Source organism: Zootermopsis nevadensis, unplaced genomic scaffold, assembly GCF_977971745.1.
Source record: "Zootermopsis nevadensis isolate Lab colony 2312 unplaced genomic scaffold, Znev_1.0 Znev_ptg000024l, whole genome shotgun sequence".
Taxonomy (NCBI): domain Eukaryota; kingdom Metazoa; phylum Arthropoda; class Insecta; order Blattodea; family Termopsidae; genus Zootermopsis; species Zootermopsis nevadensis.
Window position 1 is genome coordinate 18,171,237 of NW_028259156.1, and position 22,248 is coordinate 18,193,484.

At 37.7% G+C, this 22,248-nt stretch overlaps 1 protein-coding gene and 1 long non-coding RNA gene across 5 annotated transcripts in view; both read right to left on the bottom strand.

The window, feature by feature from the left end:
- LOC110838101 (uncharacterized) overlaps positions 1 to 14,879 on the bottom strand; it is a 27,698-nt gene extending 12,819 nt beyond the window's left edge. For 2 of the 3 annotated variants that reach the window (XR_015536918.1, XR_015536917.1), the window contains exons 1-3: positions 14,615 to 14,879; positions 1,543 to 1,666; positions 595 to 691 (exon numbers count right to left, since the gene is read on the bottom strand). This is a non-coding gene — a long non-coding RNA (uncharacterized LOC110838101). The remainder of the gene's footprint in view (positions 1 to 594; positions 692 to 1,542; positions 1,667 to 14,614) is intronic. The other variant, XR_015536919.1, reaches the window with a different exon arrangement.
- Positions 14,880 to 15,588: 709 nt separating this feature from the next.
- Positions 15,589 to 22,248, bottom strand: part of LOC110838100 (uncharacterized) — a 64,797-nt gene continuing 58,137 nt past the window's right edge. For both annotated transcript variants that reach the window (XM_087355223.1, XM_022080963.2), the window contains exons 4-5: positions 19,477 to 19,806; positions 15,589 to 18,014 (exon numbers count right to left, since the gene is read on the bottom strand). In XM_087355223.1, the coding sequence (XP_087211349.1) occupies positions 17,741 to 18,014; positions 19,477 to 19,806 (604 nt within the window). In that variant the 3' untranslated portion in view covers positions 15,589 to 17,740. The remainder of the gene's footprint in view (positions 18,015 to 19,476; positions 19,807 to 22,248) is intronic.

Consider the following 22,248-nt stretch of genomic DNA (forward strand, 5'->3'; position numbering starts at 1 on the left):
ATTCAATGGCAATTTTTTTTAGAACCAAAGGCAAACATAAATTCTGCCCAACAGTTCATATGAAATTATCCTACAAGATCATGCAAGGAAACTGCAAAATGCCAATTTAGAAAAGTGTCAGAATTTAAATATCTGGAGGAATCACGCAGACAACTTACATGAAGGAAAATTGTCAACTGAAAACTGCAATTTTATGTACCTAATACAACAAAGACAGTAAAAAGCAAGAATCCTTATATTTCTGAATCACTGTTCTTATTGAGGGGAAATGCGCAAACTGAAAGAATTTACAGAAGATTGGATCCCAAATAAGTGAAAATTGAAGAAATTATGACAATGAAATTTTCTCCAGCCATCATGGCAGTTTCTTCAAGGGGAGTAGCATAAGGTCAAACATGTAACCTGGATGGGTAAGAAAACAAAGAAACATGAATAATTTTTGCAGGGAAACCTTTTTAAAAGCACTCACTTCAGAGGCAACAGATATGAATGACGTACATACATGATGTGACATGGCTAATAAGGTTTTAAACTGTTAGCACTGTTAAACCTAGTTAGCTGACTTATGTGGTAGGTTTCAGTTCTCAAGCTTACCTCCTAAATGCATTGGTGTTGTAAAGTAAGTTCTTCAAATGATCATGGTGTAGCTTGCAAATTGACTGGTGCATCTAGCTCAGCATAGTTGCAGATCCTGTAAATAATTGCAGCACCGACTTATGACAATATGGCATGACACTTTTTTGTTGGTATAATAAATGGACCTAATTCTCTGGTTTCCTACTTTTACTGTTAACAAAAGCTAAGCCCTTGAAGAGATGTTTCTATTATATGTGATGCTGATGGCTGTACAGTCCAAACATAATGAGAGGTTTCTGAAACGTACCCATTCCTGCATGTTGTACCAACACCATACTAAACTAATGTTAAGATTTTTATATATCAAAGAAATAACTCAAAATATATAAAAGCAAGATAAGTCAATGCAAGGCCCTGCCTTCTGCTACTTTACTGAAACTGAATTTTAGCATGATACATCACATTTAAATTTTGGCTACTTGCCATCTGCCTATGTGTCCCTTAACAAACTTGATAGTAATGCCATGCTAGTAGCAACAAGTATTTTATTTCCTTACCTTCTGCAACTGAATTGCATTAAACCAGAAGCACCTTAGAACATTTTTATGTTTTTCCAATGGAGCGCAGATATTTTACAAATGTGTTAACATTACACACACCTCAAAGATTTATACCACACATTACAGCCAAATTTAATGTTGCAATGCTAAGTGCATTACAGATAAAAGTTTCCAGAAACACTTGCCTGCATTGTTATTCACCACACTAGAAACATGCATCATATATGGACTGTAGTTTAGCCCCAGTACTGAATTTCACAGAAATCTAAGAATTTTAAACATAAAACATACACACTGATAAATGCAGCATCACTAAAAATGCATGTATTTTGTTCACATTGTGTGAGGAAAGTAAAAAATACATACCACTGAACATTAAATTAGAATTTAGTGCAAAAATACATACCTCCATTCAAAAAGCTTTTTGATTATGTACTGCTGCCATTTCGTTTATTCACTCATGTATTCCAACCACTGTGTATTGCTACTGCCATCATGCCAAAGACCACTTCAGGAGAAGATATGTTCTGCTGCAATTCAACAAATTACAGTATTCTAACACAATTCAAAATGAGGCCTTCATGCATTACATTTGTGCAGCTGCTGGTTGTTATGGACTGGTATTTGATGTCTGCAGAGCAACATTCTGAAGCATCTAAGCACAGACAATGTTTAGCTTTTATACATCTTGGTATGATTTAAAACTTTGAATTCCACTTCTTTCAGCTCATTACATATTCACCCACAAGGTTAAACTAGAGACAAAATGGAAACAATAAAAACTTTTTAGATATCCAACAATAGTTAAAAAGTAAAATGAATATCACAGCAGGATTAACCAAGTAAACTATAATCTAGCATTCCTCATTATGGAAATTTATCATGCCATGGATGTTGGTTAATGCAATAAAAGTATTGGTTATACAACAATTTTTTGGTCTTGTAAGCACCAATGAAAAAAGCATGTATCCTGTGAAAGTGAAGATGACATTATAAAATGGTAATTTCTAGACTTCATATACTTGTTGTGTCAAGTCAACTCTCCTGTATTTCAAAAACTCTTCCTTCCTCTGCATTCTTGTGCTGTAAAAGATCATCTTTCCCTTGCATGCAATATTACAAATCCTCTTTTAACCCATCTCATCTCCACCAGGATGGCATGCTACTATAAAATTAAAGACATTTTCAACGATCAACAAGAACTTGGAAGCCTCTAACGATAAACTCATTTGGTTGAATCGCTTTGAAGTCCTGATAAAGGTGAATTGTTGCTAGCCACAATCACATAACATAAGTCAATAAAGCAGTAGTTGAGTAGGTGACTAGTATTTTAAATGTCAATCAGTACCTCATGGAACTATTTCTCAACACACCACCTGAAATTCTCCCTCACACCATCTAAAATTGGATTTTATAAGCTTAGAACACTTTGTATCAGGATTTGTACTGCATCTAATACCTAGATACTGTCGGGAAGATTCATCATTAAAATCACCGAACACTCATGTCCATTCATTGCTGCTTGAAGGCAACTGCAAGATACCACACTTAAATATTTTTGAACAAAACATCTTGACAAAGTCAGTAAGACAGGACATTAGTACTATCATTCCCGAGCCACAAACTGCCTCACCTAATATATGTGATCGGGCAGAATGTCTTGAAATGCTACACATCAGACTACTACTACTTCCCTTTAGCCAACACACACATGGGCACAGCCATACACTCATTACCAAATGTTTCAAATTATTTATTCATGACGCTGCCCGTACCTCAGACCAAAACATAAAATTATAAAAGTGATTAATAAAATGGAAAAGATGTGGAAGAAAGAATGGTATAATGCCAATATCCTTGCATTTGCCTGGCCGAACAAACGAAACCAGCGTGTCCTAGAGCTCGAAAACTGGTGATCTGGTTATCCGCAAACATCGGTTGAACCACAAGTTATATCGAGTTGATCAACAACAATTTTAAATAATAAATTTGAAGAGCATAAGACCTACGATTCATTTGAAACGCAGATGGTAATTTAAACAGCATAAGACAATTCTATAACAATCTCAAACATGTCCAACATAAACGAATGTAAAAAATGTATACGGTTATAAGTAACTTTTTATAATACCTATTAATGGACATGGTTCAACCACAAATTTAATATCTACCTATGGGGAAAAAAAGGACCAAGAAAAACACAGTAGCCTTCCTCTACACACTCACCAACGCCATCGTAGAATGACGTACTACTTAGCAGAGGACACAATAACATACTTCAACGAAAACCACAGATAAACCTACCTACCTGACAGGATAATGTTTTCCTGTGATCAGTACCCTCTGCCATACTTTTTCTTCCAAAAGCACAGAGTATCATATCAGAGAGGAAATAAAAGTACAATGTAGGAAGCAACAAACCATAGCGGAATTCGAAAGTTAGAAAATAAAAAGAAAGGGATAACACAAGACCAAATTACGAATTATGCACTCAAATAATATTACAAATGCCCATGAATGAGACTCAACTTTTTTTCCCCAATTACAGTGCACAAAATTATGTTCTTACAGCAGAAAATATTTATAGTTTTTGATTGTTTTCAGATATGAATAACACCACACCTGCAGCTGTCAGTTACCATTAATTATAAAAATGTTTCAAAGATAAAAGCAAAATAATTCACTTTCTGGAAAAGTTGAGATTTTTAATTTAACAGATTTCTCTCTCATGGTTACTAGAAAGGCATTTTGACAATTTTAATATTTTTCAGTTTTGTTTTCATTACATATTTTTATCATGTTATATTTCACAGAAACATCCTACAGACTACATGGTTGTTATAAACAGAGAGGTATAAAATCTTAACTAGTCACTTGACAGTTGACAGGCGGAAGTGAACAGTAGTTAGGAAGTGAAACACAGAACGGAAGAGTTCTCAAAAATCGGGTGGAGGAAGTGAAATTAATGGCAGTTAAGAACGGAAGTTGTGGAAGGGAACAGATTTATGGATGTAGCTGTGTCTTGTGGGAGGTTGTCTCACCTCACCTGATTGCACAGTGCAACATCCTACCAGACAGCCAAAATGATAATTGTTTGGTCTTGTTATGCAGACCTATTTTGAAAAGTTCATCAGATGATGGACAAAGCCTAAAAGCCCAACAATCCAGCTTCTTTTGCAAAATGTAAAATACGTAAATCTGTAAACTAAACCATTCATGAAAGCTACCAGTACAATTCTGGCTGTGATTCACTACCATCTATACTTGGGTGCCAAGAACCCATGACTTGGGATAAGGAATATAAAGAAGTTATTCAGGTTTCAACACAACAGCAAAACCATGCAACCTACCAGAAGTAGATGGAACTATAGGCTAAACAAATTTCATGTGTGCCGTGAGGACGAGGACAAAGATGGGCCTCGAAATGCTAGCGTTTTCTCCATCAAACCCCCTTCCATGGTTGGTAGCCTGAGAATTCATTATACTAGGTTCAGATCATATAAATTTCATGTGATATGCAGAAATTATTAATTATTTCTTACTATCCTCTCATGAAAAGTCCCGCGCCGTAGCCGCGCGGTCTGAGGCGTCATGCTTTGGACCGGCGATAAGGAATGCGCGCTGGTTCGAGTCTCGGGGAAAGAAATTTATCATGAGATTTTCGACCAGTGTATGGGACCGGTGCCAACCCAGCATCGTGAGGAAATTGGGGAGCTACGATTAGTAGCGTAATCTGGTCAGGAAAGCCAGCAATGGCTGGGGGTTCGTCGTGCTGACCACACGTCACCCTATATCTGGTTGGATGATCGTTCACCTCTGCTTAGGCATGTGAACGTGAGGCCAGCAGTCAAGCTAGTCGGCTTTGGCTCTCAGAGGGCTGTTACGCCACGGATTTAATTTAATTTAATTTAATCCTCTCATGAAACATCTTCATCATGGCTGGCCAGAGAGAAAACCTAAAATCCAGAATTAAATTAGTTAGCCCTGTGAGATGGTCACCAAATCTTCTGCTCCTTTCTGTTTACTTAAAGTCAGAAATATATTTTTTCCATATCAGATGAACACAAGGAGCTATTTCAGATATCTGGCTGACCGTACAGAAAGACGCAAGATCTACGAAATAAAAATGAAGGTCCGATACATTTTGAACAGACCTCGTATAGATCTCCACGTTTGTAACAAGCTGTTTATTCTGATGATAATTATTTTCTGTTAAAAACTGCAATCTTAGTCACTTAAAATATTTTTTAAGAAATGGATGCTAACCAGTAGAGTGTTCGGATCTGAAGCTTGTTGCCTTATGTGTCATTCTTATGACAGGCTCAGCGATGCGCGAATGTTTTGAAACACGAGAGGCTGTGGACCGGTGATAATTTAAACATGAAGACAAATAGAAGAAGTTGGCAGACGATGATACCAAATGACGCATGTTTTCATTTTACGTCCGACCTGTTATTTGGGGACTGCCTCCAGCACGAGGTTTCATCTGACTAGGAATGTTCATGGACTGGTTCTATGTACGCGGGAAAATAAATGCCTGTAACATGTTATCAGTAGTCTGTATTTATATATTGCTGACGCATCTGTAAGCTGGCTTCATGACACTCAATTTGAAGGCCATCGTATAGCACTTAGCTACATAAACTAAGGTTACGTTTCAAACGGGACTTGACGTAAAAAATAAACTAAAATATCTGTACATATTTCGTAAGACGTTGAAAAATTGTTAAACTGGAAACAGTACTTAAGAAAATTGAAAGAATATTTGAAAAAGATAAGTTTTTTTGAACATCCCGAAATACGTCATTGTTGAGTGTGAGGAACTGTGGGTAAACAGAATGCATGCTGTGAAATGTACGGATGATGATGCATTCTTGGTTGCTCTCCACATAACTCGCTGGATGAACTTCTGACGCCTGAAATTTATCGCAGACTCGTGGGTCTCTGGACGGCAGCATCCAATACCCGACACGTACAGACAAGTAATGAAGGCGGTATACATTTTCGTGTAACAACTAAACCATGCGAGTATTTTGGTAAATTCAGCATTACTGGCAACAAGCTATTCCGCTAATTCCCAACATCATACGGTCACAGGACATGTGTGAATACTGATAATTTAGGGAATCAAAAGGCATGAATGACAGATAGCACGTGATTTTCATTACAATCGTTTTACATGTTGAAAACGTACTAGTGGGAGATAAACACATTAGCCTCATTCGAAAAAAATTAATCTAAAATCTTTTTCATTTTACATTAAAAATAAATCATTGTATCCAACATCCTTCTCTCAAGGTTAAGTCCACAAGTAGATTAAATAATTGGGGATCACCAGTGTGGGTTAGACGTAATAGGTGAACTATTTACAATATGTTTTCTATTCGTCAGATTCTATAGATAAAATAGGAGGACAATGACACAGCACATCGAATATTCATAGACTTCAAGCAAGAATATGATTTAGTTATAAGGGAAGTACTGTACAATATTCTCATTGAGTTCGGCATACCCATGAAACCAGTTAGGCTTATTAAAATGCGTTTCAATGAAACCTATAATAAAGTCCGCATACGTAAATATCAGACACGTTTCCTAATCAAAATGGTCTAAAACAAGCAGATGTTTTATCACCGATGCTTTTCAACTTAGAACCCACCTAACATCGATCATTTATATCACGTATCAACTGACTCGAAGTCTGCCACTAACAAGCGACATACAGTTCAAACAACAAGCCCGAAGTTGCAAATTCGTCCAATCCCCAGGACAAAGATGATTACACAGCCCCACGCATTCTTAACATCGGAACCAAATGCAATTGAGCTGATTTCACGCTCCAGCCACCTTATCTCCCAGTAAAGATCCACCAGGAACTACTGGGTAAGAGACTAGGTGTTCCTCGAAGTCTGACATGGCTATGAGATAGCGAACGGGAAAACCCTTCCGGGGTTTGGAACCCTGGCCGTCCATCTACCAGACTACATGGCGCAACAACTCAGAAGACATCCATCGTCTTAAAATAGTATGTCGGAAAGTTAAACTGTCTATTGGTCAGAGGAACGAATTGACGAGAGTAAACTAGAATTCGTGGAAACTCCCAAAGGTACAATGAGGAACAAACAAAGAAAAAGGCGTGTTACGGGGCAGTGAACAATAGGAAGACTGGCAGGTACTGTAACTGGGCATTTCATGTGGGAAAAAGTCTGCTTCAAACACAAGTCCCAAGTAAACATTTCACACTAGCGCACAAAGCACAAAAACAAACAAACAACAAACGATAGACAAAGACGACGAGAATACACAAAAGAAAGAAATAAACAAAAACGAAACATCTAGCGAGAAGCCAAGCACTGAACAATTCATCTTGCTTTTGAGGTATATCTCTGGAAGAGAGAAATGTGCGGTGATTTGTTGGCAGCACTGAGGTAATAGCACACTGCACACGAGCCTGTATTCATATGTAATATAAAAAGTAGTATCGAAAAAAGTTTACGATTTTATCTGTTAATAAAAAATGCAAAAAAAGACAGACATATAAAGCAAGTGAAGGGAAGAAAGAGAATGATATAAAAGGAAGACAGGATAGGAAGGAAAAGGACAGAAGACCAAGTGGACGTGCTCCCCCTTATTCTGATGTCCATACACGTAAAATTTCTGCAAGAGAAAAATTTCATCATTGCAATTGTCGCATTCTGTTCCCCGTACCACCGCGGCAACTTCTCGGACTTCCTTGTGTAACGCGTAAGTCTAGAGGCAGGCGTTTCACGGAATGATTCAGTTTTGTGCGGTAGTAAGACATCGTTGACAGCCGTTTCCATGACGATACATTTATAGTTTGTGTGCAGACGAAAATGTCTAACACAAATTACTGGAATGAAGTGTGAATGCTCTGAAATGGAGTTAGACTTCTCACTGGACACCCCTACTTTCATTTCGACGTTCATGAATACGAAATAAGGACAGGCCGTGAGAGTTATGATGTCGTGTGAAACTGTAGGCAAACACAAACATGTAGTAATGCTGGTTTTTTCTTCCCTTAAACCGCATTAAGGAACTGATCTTTGTAGGCCTCACGGTGACGCGTTGTGTTTCCTTTGAGTTAGCAACTGAATATTCATTTAGGAATGCTAGTCGCCATGACATCATCAGACGTACGTCTATTCTGTCTGTCTCGTTTATCACATGTACAGACCGTCCACCTCGCCTGTCTATAAGAGAATCGAAATTGCCATTCGCTAACGCAAATTTACTGGCAATGACAAAGCGAAAACACCAGAAGTATTATGCTATGCGTACATTTTCTAACTTGTTATTTTCAAAAAATGAATGAAGTCCGCGAAAAGTAGGAGTTATACTGGACCTACTGGACGTAACATTAAATTTGCGAGACGTTTTGTGCAGACCCCACCCCCCCACCCCGTTAGGCATTAATTTTATTCACCTTGTACAAGGAGGGAAGGTTAACTGACACCTTGGAATAACGGCCGGCAGTTACGTTCCTTCGCTGCATATACGATGGCAGCCAGGGGAACACACGAGGATCTCTGGGTTCAGTCCCACCCGCGGGTTTCAACCCAGACTGATGCTCGGTGGTTTCCGTGCGTCTCTACGTGCCGCCGGGCACAGTAATGCAAACGGACGCGTTCTGCTCAGTGCAGAATCCTTTGCACTATTGATTTCAAGAGCTGTTGGGTATTTGCGTGGCCAAGCTTTTCCATCCTCGTTTCCGAATTTCAGGAGGGGAGGGAGTCTGCCTCTCATACAGGTATACACTTATGACGCCACTAGTCCAAGGAAACACGACTGAAAGCGGTAAAGATGTAAAGATTCTGAAAGGTCGCTGTTGTTTAACACCACTGAACACATCGAAAACAGCAGACTAACTCTGACCGCATCTCTAGTTCTGCCTCCTCCACCCTTCGGGTCACACAAAGTTACCGGCGCTGACCAAGGTCTTACAGGTTATGTAGCCTGTGAACGGATAATCTTGCCCAAATCACTGCCAATGAGCTTTGGAGCAAATAAGATACTGGTCGACATATCTGTAATCACTGGCGTAAGAGCCAGACCTCTTTGGGTTTCAGCCCAAATCTGTCACTAAATACGTGAAATATGTTCACATCAATGCAAATACGCCAGTTCTAAATTCAGAATACAATCAAGACAATAATATTGTGTAGGATTTAAGGTTTTCACGGCGGGAAGTCTGAATATTGCCGTCTTCTGGGTTGTTGCGCCGTGTAGTCTGGTAGATGTCCACAATATTGTGGTACACCATCAGAACGTCTGAGGACTTTCAAACAAAAACTGATCAATTATCGGTGTTAATTTATTATGCATACACAAGCCATATTCTGTGTTTAACTGCGACAACAGAGATCTTACAGGTCAATCTTGAAAATTAAACTTTAGTAACTAGTTACTGTAGACAAAATATGACAAAAGAAGGAGTATTTTTGTCAGAATGACAGGAAAACAACAGGAATAGGAAATTTAAATAGGTCTACATTACGTAATATGACTGTAGGTATATAACGCCTTGGTTAATTTACTATGTACGCTTTTACAGAGTACACGAGAAAATAAAGAGATTTTGAACCGAATAGAAGGAAATATTTGCGAATTTCATATTTTTAATTTAATCATTTTGCATTTCCACAACACGTTCATACCCACTAAGAAGCCTGACACAAAAAGAGAGATGTGCGGAGAACTGCGGTCCGAAGCCATGATAATAAGTGTACTCAGACAGATGTCTCTACAGACGTCAAGCCACAAGGAACAAAGACTTTCATAACATCGTCATGCCACATCTGTTGTGCGAGAGAAGTCAAAGCTTTTCACTCTCTGAAGTATACTGTAGCCTACTAAGAGCAGACAAAGAAACAAAAGAATGCAATACTGCTTTTAGAAAATTCTACAGCGTTATAAATGACTGAGGTCTTTTAAAACAAAGATATATTAACGACGGTCTATTTAAAATAGCGTGTGCCCGAACAATACTTGATGTTGATTAACAAATGTGTTTGTGAATAATGACGTCTTTATAAAATGAAGTTCCTCGACGTGTGAGGATTTAAAAGCGGGACGCAACATTTAAATACAGGTAGGACTCGGTTTACGCCGCTTCTCTTTTGCGCCTCTCATAGATCACGATTGGAGGGGGTGATGATTCTTCACTGTGCCCGACTTCCTAGACGAAGATGGCAATAAAACTTACATTGTAATAACACTATAATACTAAATGATAAACTACGGCCTACAATTTAATTAATTAAACAAAAAACTGGATGATGTAGAAGTTGGTGACATAAATTAGCTCCTTGAGAGTCATGGTGAAGATCTTTCAACGGAAGGTTTAGAAGAGCTAGCTGAACAACTGTCCAAAGAAGACACAGAGGAAAGCGAAGCTGACTCTGCAATGCCGGTTAGGACACTAACAGTGAAATCACTGCTCTTATTGATAAGGGATGTGAGATCTTGTGTACGAACGACGCCAACTGGGAGCGGAACTCAACCGTTAAGAGTGGAATTGATACAGTTCTACAGCCATACTATAATTTATTATTAGAAAAAAAGAAAACCAAACAGACGTATATTCTATCGTTTTTAAAGCAGTAAATTTTCTTTCTTTTTCTTAAACATTATACAATTTTCAATACGTAAATTTCATAAAATAAAACATTTTTCAAGTATTTTGTGTTGATTAATGAAAATCTTGGAACGGAACCTAATGTATTTACATATGTTCCCATTATATTTTTGCTTCAATTTACGCCGCTTCATTTTGCGCCGGAAATCTCATGAACCTAACCCCGGCGTAAACCGAGTCCTACCTGTAGTTTCATCTCATGCGATGCATATGACCTCTGAAGTGGAAACATCGCCTTAAATGACTTAAGAATCAAACTTGGTAAGAGTGATAAAGCTTCATAAACTGCTGCCCGGCTGCCTCAGAAATTATTGGTGTAAAATACGCAAACATGTGTCAAACTCATGATAACCAATTATCAAGAATACTTCAGAGTTTGAAACGCCTGTGGCACTGTGTGTAGACTTCACGCTGTGGAGACGTGCCGGAGAAGTTGCCGCATAAGCACGGCGTTTCTTAGAATGAGTTACGTGGAGGCAAACAGCAGAACATCAGAATCCATGTTCGTCCTTCCGTTTTCCTTTCTGCCTGCATTAATTACGAGCTACATAATTAAGTGTGGGTTGAATTTCTATGGCATTTGGTACTTCCGCACGCACCTGCAATCTGTCGAGTCCTTACAAAGTTTTAATTAATTGTCTCACACAACGAAGCAATCTGCGGTCGTCATCGCCCGTCATGTGGCGTGTAGAAAACCTTTTGAATTTTAGTGTACTCCGAAGAGCACTCCTTTCCCAACTTGTTAATTTATAGGTCACTGAAACATACGGGGGTACTTCCAGATCTAGTTACTACAAATATGAAAAAAAAAGTAAATATTTGGAAAGACGTCTCTTTAATACCCATCTTCAATTAAGGTAGACGCAACTTCAATTATATCTGGCACATTTAATAAATCAGAAATTCCGTTCAGATTATAAAGCTAGTGAGTAAATAACGAGCAGTTATAAGTAAGGCATAAACATGAATTCCACCGGGAAAGCGCCGTTATTAGCACTGGACCTACGTCAACTTTACGGTATATAAACTTCAGCTCTGAACTGCATTAACAGAGAAAAAAAATCGAAGCGTTCATGTTCACTTTTTACTGCTCTTAAAACGTGAGACATGGCTAATTACTCGACAGCCAATCCTGTCTTACGTCTGTCGTAATTTAAAGCCAAACAAACTCGAATTAAAATTTACAAAATAAACTTCATGAAATTTTGTACTAACAACAAAACTTTTGTTAATTTGTACACATGTTGTGATGATAAAACAATTGAAGAAGTACAAACAACAAAAGTTCTTGACATACAAATTGACAGTAACTTAAAACTGAAAAATAAATATTGAACATAACGAACCTAAAATAAGTTCAGGATGTTTTGCTATACGGACATTAGAGCCAATCATGAAAATACAAACTTTAGAAGTAGTCTGCTTCCGTTACACTGTGTCATACAAAATAATAATCTGGGGAAATTCAACAGACAGCAAGAAAGTATTTTACACCAGAACCAAAATTATTAGAATAATGGCAGACACTAATGGAAGAGCCTCATGTAGGGAATTGTTTAAGAAGTTCAATATTCTCCCACTACAAGGCAAATTCTTATTTTCATGATCATCATTTGTTTTGGACAACAGAGAATGTTCAAACAAATTCTGTTGTACACAATACAAATACAAGAAGTAGACATAACCTTCATGTGCCAAATGCTAACCTCAGCAATATCAAAAAGGAGTTTACTACATTTGAATAAAATTATTCAATAATCTTCCTCCTACAATGAAGAGGTTAAATCATGAAATAAACTTGTTTAACCCAGCCCAAAAATAGTATCTCTTACCTCACTCATTCTACAAAGTTAAAGAATTCACTTTAAACAATAATTTTCAGTTACAAATACAGGTAATAATAGTGATGATTCCTTGACATAATTACTTGGCCGTAATATTGTATTATATCAGATACGCCTGTAAATAGCTGTTAATAGTTTCTATTTAATTGTGTTGTATTTGTATTACAACAAATTCTACATCCTTGACTTAGGCCTATGAAGGATCTACGGAACGTAAATAAATTCTATTCCATTCTACAGACAGTAAAACATACTTCAACATAAGCAGTGAGAAGGGTTGGTCTGTCAAGGAACTGTCAAGAAAGGGCCAGTCGTAAGTCTGCAGTCATGAGCTCCAAGACTGTGGGAACATGCAACTTTAAAGACACAACTGTTTAGCTGAAGAAGAGTTAGGAATTATGCAACAAGCAGATCTGATAAGCCATTCGCTAAAGTGCTTTATTAGTCTTGCATGGTACTATAAATTCCTTAACACTCAGTGACCTGGCATCATCTACCACCAGGCTTCCATTAAAATTTATATTTTATTTGTGCTTACCAAATCAAACATAAACAAGTGTAAATTTAAAAAATAAAAGGAATGCTTGCTACCACCGTCTTCCAGTCTACCATTTAACAAGACTGGATAATTGTACTGCTTGGAGTACAGTGAAACTCCAATGACATTCTTCATACCATATCACGGTCAATGTCATCAAACAACAACCAAGAGAATAAAAATGCAACAATGCTTTCAAAGCCAACAAAGCCATCCAAAGCGCATCTGTGACATTTTTCAGCACATTATTAAAACTCACTGTTGCAATAATATGATCTGAGGTTACTGTTGATGTACCGAAGAATGCCACAGATATGCAGACATAGATGGTACATACGAATGCCTAAATCGTAAGGAGTAACATACAGAAAATTATAATTTCACTTGTGAAACTTATACTCTCATATTAAATGTGTGAACATAGACTGAGGATGTTTGAGAACAGGGTGGTGTTGAGAATATCTGGAGCTAAGAGGAAGCAAGTAATAGGAGAATTGAAGAGCATAACAAGACACATCACAATTCTGGCTCTTCAGCAAACATTATTCGGTGATCAATTAAAGAATAATGGGATGAAAGATGTATGTAACATGCATGGAAGAGATGAGAAATACACACAAAGATTTGAAAGAAGAACATGAAGGAAGAAAATTATTTGCTATTTGGAAGATCTAAATGCAGACAGGAGGTCAATATTAAACACAATCTTGATAATACAGGGCAGGTAGGGTTGGAACTGGATACATCTTGCTCAGGGCAGGGACAAGTGTTGGGCTCTTGTAAACACAACAATGAAACTTCGGACTGCATGAAAAAGCGCAGAAATGACTAATCTATGTGAATGACCATAGTCTTATCTATAGAGACTTTACTACATGAATTTGTTTAATCTAACAGGTGTTCAATTCCTGGCAGATAAAGATTTATCTAATCGTAAAATTAAAATGTTGAGAGCTTAATTGGACGGTCCTAAACACGGTCACCGAAGACGAGAAGGCAGGCATATACACCATAACCCATAAATTTGTAAGGGACAATACTAGCATGTCGATGCCTGACCAAACCATTGTGTAAACCAATGTTTACTGAAAGAAATTAAAGAAATCAAACTTATTCTGTACAAACTCAACCATTTTGTAATTCATTGTTAGTGAAGAATTTTAAAGAGAAAAGAGGCATAGATAATTTGAATACTTGAACGATCCCTCTAGCTTATTGGGTAATAGCAAACAGCAGCAATACCGGCAAATCACTGGTAGTGGGGACCGCATTGTAACCACAGGTGGCTTTAATTTATAATCGAAATAACTGCTTATTAAGTATATAAGAAATATATTTATATTACTTGCTGGCATGACTTTAAACACAACTGTATATGTTCTAAATTAGATGACAGTATATGCAGACACGTGCAAACTGATGTAACAAGCACCACACTTACCTCGTTCTTGAATTCTTCTCTACCAAATCCACACGGTGTGGAATGTATATGTCATTAACATAAATCACACGTAGTCATAATGTTTTAAGAAACTTAAAATAAGCAATAATATATAAACCAATTACAAAAATCTTCACTCTGCCACCACACCCACAGACTAGTCCGCCATTCGAAGCCGAACGTTTACGAAAGATCACGAAGTTCTTCGTGGAAGGGCACAATCGAATGACATGTACAACCGATTATCGAAAAAATCGATATTGGAATGTAACAATCGAATGAATCATTCGATTCTTTTTAAAAAAAATAATCTAATGGCGGTAATCGAACCACAGCATTTGGATTGTTTCCCAACTACAGCGTCCGAATAACAACCATCGAATGGATGGTGGTGATCTTTAACTTTCACGCCGTATCCAATTACGATAATATTTCGTAATAAAATCCTCTCTGTCCATCAGCTGTGTCAAATTGTTAAAACTCGCCGATGTTTCAGGGCGTCTGATGTGATATCACACACCCTGATGATGGAGACAATGAGTGTCCCTGAATAGTCGAAACGTCGGCAAGTTTCAACCTTCTGACATTTCTGATGGCCTGAGAGGATCTTGTTAAAATCTAACTACAAGTTATTTATGGAATTCAATCCGATCAGTTTTTGGAATCGCCTCATTTTTATACGTTCCAAAATCCTTATTTCCTTCTGTAGTCTATTTGATATGGCCAATGTGAAAGATATAGGACGAAGACGTCATAATCGTTATGTTTATAAAGATAATTTTAGCACGACATAATTTTCTCTGCATTTCACAAGACAATGAAAGGCGACAGAACTCACAAACTTCTTCGGCGGCTTCATTGTGCTGACAATCAAAGTCTTTTAATTGGCTAATTTGAGCAGGTTGTTAGGAACGTTTAAATAAATATTTTATGCACTTAATAGGCCTATACATAGAAATGCATTTAAAAAGCTGTATGCAGAACATTGTTTAATTTCACCCTGTATCGTGAGATTTGGATACACTTTTAATGTTATATGTAAATATATGGGAATTTTTTAAAGTTGTAGTAAAACTATCTGAAATGAGTTTAATAAACTGGCCAAACCATAATACAGATTAATAATTACATAGAAACTGGAAATGATACACATATTACAGCACAGATTTCATGGACCGGAAGTACAAGCACCGGAAAGGGTCGTAAATATGACATTTGTCGTTTCTGTAGAAAGAACTTCACGTTGAAAACGGTTACGTGACATCTCCATCTGAGACTGAGGCCATTTTTATCTGGAGTAAAATATTATCGTTATAAACGTTACTTATTTAAATAACATGCCTTTGAATTCTAAAATAAACACAATACATCAAATATAATACAATATTTACAACAGATATGGGTTCGCCGAATGTAAAACGTTAATCTAGCACTTAATTAAAACACCAGTATAGCTGCAAGTCTAGAAATTCTGTAGAAGTAACTTGGAGCAGTTTTCTTATTGTATCACAGTCTCATGATAGAAAAATACCAATTCACCACAACACGGATTGATTGCTATTTTGTAACTTACACTTGAAGACATCAAATAACTTCGTCCTACTATGTATCCAACATATTATTGTTATTATTATTATTAGTAGTAGTAGTAGTAGTATAATAGACTGAATGTACAATAACAATTATTCCAAAAATACTTTTCTTCAACTAAAAAAATCTAATAAATAATTCTTGCCTAATATCACACATTATATTGGGAAAGGAAAAATAAAATATTCCGAAAAAATTTTAATTTCTAGGAAAATTTAAAAAATGTAAACGCAAGAATAATGTATTAGGCTCTCTGGGTATATAAAATTACCAATTCTGACGTGTGATAGCTTTCTGTGGGTTTGTAATCTTTACACAGGCCTAAAGTTTATTTTATCGTTGATTCTGGTAAAATATTGACGTAGGTAAGCTGTAAACAATCAAAGTGAGATGTGCAGTGATATAAATATTCCTATTCATTTCTCTTAACTACAGCATCAAAAAACAGCAGTAAGTTGTGTTAAATCTCGAGCTTCCTGTATTATTAAAATATATAAACTTCCTACACAGTATTATTCGTTTTAATACAAATAAAAGAGGACGTTTCGGAAACTGAACTATTTCTCCGTTGTCAGGTAAAACCTACTCAGTTGGACACAGATAGGGCTAGCCCCTATCGCCGGACGATTACAGTCAAATACCAATTAAGCAATGTTTTAAATGTAAGACTTGAGGTTCTCACAGCGGTGAGTATGAAGATTTCTGTCTTCTGGGTTATTGCACTGTGTAGTCTGGTCGATGTTAACCAACGTTTCAGAGGTCATACTGCCTCCGTCATTCATCGCCCTGATGACGGAGGCGGTATGACCTCTGAAACGTTGGTTAACATCGACCAGACTACACAGCGCAACAACCCAGAAGACAGATATCTTCATACTCATCGCCCTGATGATGGAGGAAGTATGACCTCTGAAACGTTGGTTAACATCGACCAGACTACACAGCGCAACAACCCAGAAGACAGAAATCTTCAATGTTTTAAATGTCTGCTTACAGTAACCAGGAACTGCTCCAGAACGCTCTTACTGGTTGAACACACACTCGGCTACGCAAATCAGGAAACTTACGCTCAGATGATAGTGGCGGTGATCCTAGAACTTTACCCAAATGATCTGACCAAGACATGAAAGGATGCTGAAGTTTCTTTGGTTGATGTCCGTACTCTTATACTTTCAATAATCACAAAAAAAACCAACTTTAGTGTTAAATTACATGAACGTGGGAGTTAATGGTTTTAGGAACAAGTTTTATTTCTGCCTGTTACGAACACGATAATTTCCGAAGGCTGGAAGACCGATTCCCGTTTAAAGTAATCTGTTCTTAGACCCATTGCATCCATAAAAATAATTATTTTATCAATACCTTGCCTCTGTCTGAATTTTAGAACTTACAAGTTTTTCTATTATCTTTTTCTTAAATAAAATCCACAATTCTCTTAACACGTCTTAGTAGAATTGTCTGCACTCCAAATACCTCGTACGATTTGTGGCATCTCGCGGGTCTACACTCTTACAATCCAAGCGCGGACTTTTGTTGTCAGCCCACGAATAGAAGGTCCTCCATGGAGAAGGATGTGTGTAGACTGTTACTCTTTGCGAGGAGGTTTTCTTGCGAGTGATTCCTGGCCACATGCAGACTGTGGAGTGAAATCATGGAGGCCGTTCTGTCGAAACTGCTCGGCAGTGAATTAACGTATTCCTGAACGCTGTTGTATGACGACGGTTCTCGGCGTATGCTGGGACGATCCGACGACATTTTCTCGTCGCTGATGTCGTATTCTTCGTTCTCAGCCAGAGCGACGGAGTCAAGCCTGCCAAATTATACAACAGAAAACCTTCGCTCAGAATTAATATGGCTGTAGACAAACGTAAAATAATTTCTGATCTTTATTATAGTTCTGGAGTTATAATTGGGATAATTTATAAGATATTGTAGATGCGTCATATTGTGATTTATATAGTATTAAAAATATATTAAAATTTGCCGTCAATCACAATATAATATTATTAAAAGATTAAAATATCATTTTTAAAGGACAAGAACATCATAAGAAAAATGAAGACTAAAAATCATTAAAAATCAGTAAAAAATCAGTAATTCAGTGAAAAGTTTTAATACATAACACCTGATGATGGCTATATATAGCCGAAACATGTCGTGTATGTTCCACATGTAAATCGAGTACTCGATAGGGAACGTAAAATGATATTTTAATCTTTTAATAATATTATATTGTGAATGACGGCAAATTTTAATATATTTTTAATGGGATAATTTAGTCTGTAGCGTGCTCTGTTCAGATATGATAGGTTAAGTTGTAACAAGAGTCTGAATGATTAGGATTTCCTTGCCAAAGCGGATTCCCGTGCAAACGCCTCTTCAAAATCAGCGTTTCGTTCCTGAATGAGCAAATCGGCATTATTTACAACAGGGCATGCACCTGTGCACTGGATCTGAAACTCCTCCACAACCGAAAAATATTCATGATTCATTTAACAACACTGCTCCAACCACACGAGTAATGTAGCATCGAATTCTAAGACGGTTTGTGAATGTTGGATTATAAGGTGGCCTACTTTCAGGTATTTGTTGGAAATTGCTTGAAAAGACTAGAAGCAATCAGTTAAGGTAGCCGGATTCTGGGTCGAGATTAGAATTTGGGACCTCCAAGATGTAAGGCAGGAATGTCAACAAATATCTGTGCAATTTACCATTGCCTCCACTGAGTCATTCATAGGCTTACTTTAGCGAATTTTGTCTGAATCCTTTGCAGTACGTGACTGAGTCAGGGTGGACAAGAGTTTAAATGTGTACTCCAATGGAGAGCACAAGCTTTTCAAATGTGCTCATTGCATATATACACACACACTCCATTAAATTTTACGCAACAGAAGAAGTCAGACTATACAGAGTTAACAATTATAATTCCACGTGTCTAGTTGAATATTTACTAAATCGAAAAATGTTTCAAATGAAAGTCGTACATTTTAACATAATCTATAATCTAGATCAGAAACAACTTTTGGTAAAATCATCCGTTGTTATCTGTTTCTAAACCTTGTTTAGAGCTACATATAAAGTGGGCCCAGGGGTAAGCAAATACTAGGTCAACATTGACAGAATTTAATTTTTATAATTACCAGATACTAAATCTGATTAAAATCTGTGCAGTAGTTTCGGAGGCAACGCATGTCGACGGACAGATATTGTCTACTAGCAGACCTAACCATCAAGCTTTATCGTAAGCACAGTTAGTGTTTCTGAGCGCTTACCCGCTGAGCTTGCCGCCGGCACGGTTGCATACGTGGACGAGTGTCATGACGACGAAGATAAAGGCGAAGTTGACGGCGCAGGTTACTGCGATGATAAGCAGCACCTGATTTGTGCTGTAACACATGTCGTGGTCGGTAAGTCGCCTCGAGAGAGGCGACGTCGGGTTCCTCTCGGCCGGGGAGCTGGTCGTCGTGGCGCTGAGGTTCACAGGCGGTTCCAGTTTCCAGCGGTGTTTCCCGTGGTGTCGCACAGGATGATCCCCTTTATTGTCTCCATCATGTCGTATCGACTTCAAACTTCTCTTCTTCACATTGACACTGAAACCGGTGCTAACACAACAGAAAGATTCTCTGAGGGAACATTGCAAGAGTCAATGCGTAGCGTCATAAATTGTAATCAGTCGGCGATCAAAATAAAATAGATTGGGTTGTGTGCAACATAAATTGCGCGTGGTGGAAATGTCAGAGGCATACAAAACTTCAAACGATTTGAAGCTTTTACGTCTACTGACTTAAGCGATGTCTTCTCGAGCGATCAGTCTTGTAAGTATGGACTGAGTTTCCAATGTTTGGGGGATGGACCAACTCCGTTATAAACACAGACCACTCCGTTAATAGCTGGGAATATAAATCTAACTGATATTTTATAAAACAAATTTGAAAGTAATGAATGAGTCAGCGCGTTCTGACGGAACAACCCATACCAACAGCCCACATTAAATAAGAACCAACCAAGATCAAATTTCAGTCTTGCTAACAAGTGCTACAGTGTTATAGTTGTCTTCCATTCAGGCTTTCTGGCTCAGTTTTGTGTGTGACGAAGTCTTCTTGGACGATCAACTGTGTAACTAAAATATGTAATTAGTGGCCAATCTCTGTTTTCTTCTGTCATCCGAATCAGACATGTCTCTCTCCATCATTAACCCACGTTCTCCCATAAGGAAGAGAAACCAAGTTTCACACCCAAACACACTACAATCTCAGGCGTGTACGTCGCACAATTACCATGTCCAGGCTTTTAATACGTTCGTTTTAGGTGTGCAAGAGACAAAGGAGTTTTATCTGTGGCGTTGCGCTGATACTGTGACATTTGTTCTTCTATCAGAGTGTGACAACTGACGTCACGAGGGCTCAGAACAGGCCTAATGATAACACAGACGTAATAGGTGTATTGTGACGCCATCTGACAGGCAAGTGGCTTAATGAAGTTAGCACAACACGGATGCATAGTGGGCAGGTCGCGTCACGTGTTTTAACTCCGAAATTACAGAACGGACTTCGGTAAAACCACGCACTAGTTTATGCATACCAAATGTTGGCATAAATGCAATATTGGTTCGTATCAGTCCAATAAAATGCACTGCTCCTTCAAATTTACATTAATAATATAAATCTTAAACATACGACTCATAGCACATTGAACTGAGGGCAGCGTTTATTAGGACGTAGGCCTACAACTTGTATTTCAAACATTTTTCGGCAATATTTAAACAGTCAGTTGCTACAAAACGAGTCTCCATTACAAGGATCAACTACATAATGTTTTTTAAAAAATATATACTCGTTCGTTCTGAGAATCACATGAAACCCATAATGTAAATGCAGAGTTTATGAATGTTAGAGTAGTTGGTACACAGAGGTACCGCTGTGTTTTAAAGTGTTGAGACCTAAGCGTATACTACTCGTATATTTAACACGAAAGGAATTAAGGACCTACTGCGTGGTGTCTGCATCGACCGAGCAACTCCTGTATGCAATTTTCAAACAACACCAGCACGCCAGCATGTTCGACGGGAGAACATGTTTTAACAATATAACCTTAATAAGACGCTAAAAGAACAGGTATTCAAGACATAACCTTGCAATAAACAGCAAAATATTTAAATTTCATTACTGACAGTGATAAGGGTCTTTTGTTCGCCTTGCATAAATAAACGAGATTTTTATTAAGTTTTTATTTAATTGGCTAAGAGCGAGATAGAGAAAATTACATAAAGGGGAGATTCATAATTTGTAACCTTTAAGTAACAGACTTAATGTCATTGTATTTAATTCAAGTCAAGCGAGATGGGCGGAACATGTACCATCCATGGCGGAGATTAGAACAGCGCGTATTCTGAAAGTCTAAAAGGAACAGAGCCTTCGGAGACCAAGACGTAAATGGACATACAATATTGAAACTTACCTTCGTATTATTTGGATGGGATAAAACTGGCTAACAGGACAGAGTTGAATGAAGAACTTTTCCCTTTTTTTGAGCAAGGTTTTGATCTTTCGGGTTAAATTCAAGCGGAGACAATACATTTTCGAGAAATACCCTGGCCCTGCACTATGAAGTTAGGTAGTTTCCATTTCTGTGAGTCACAGGGAAAACAGACCGGAACAAACACAAATATAAGAGATCCTGTCTGGAAAGAGTTCGCGTTTCTTTACAGTGCAAATAAATTAAGTCTGTTACTTCTTATTCCAACGCTGGGGGGGGGGGGGGGGGGAGAGACTCCCCGTTCCTAGACATATTTAATTTCCTGAAAATAACAGCATGCAAGGGAGTTGTATCCTAGATAAAGGGCGCTCGTACTGTAAGTGTAAATACGGTACAACGGCTGGCTGGGGCCTCCTTCGTGACAAATATGTGGACTACTTTGTCTTAACACCCAAAGTTAACCTTAAGAATATTAAATTCTCAGGGAGTTATAACTAGTCTCACTTAACTGCCGTGCGCATGTATTCATCAAAATCTGCCCTAAAGCTTAAAGGCCTATTTGGTTTGTT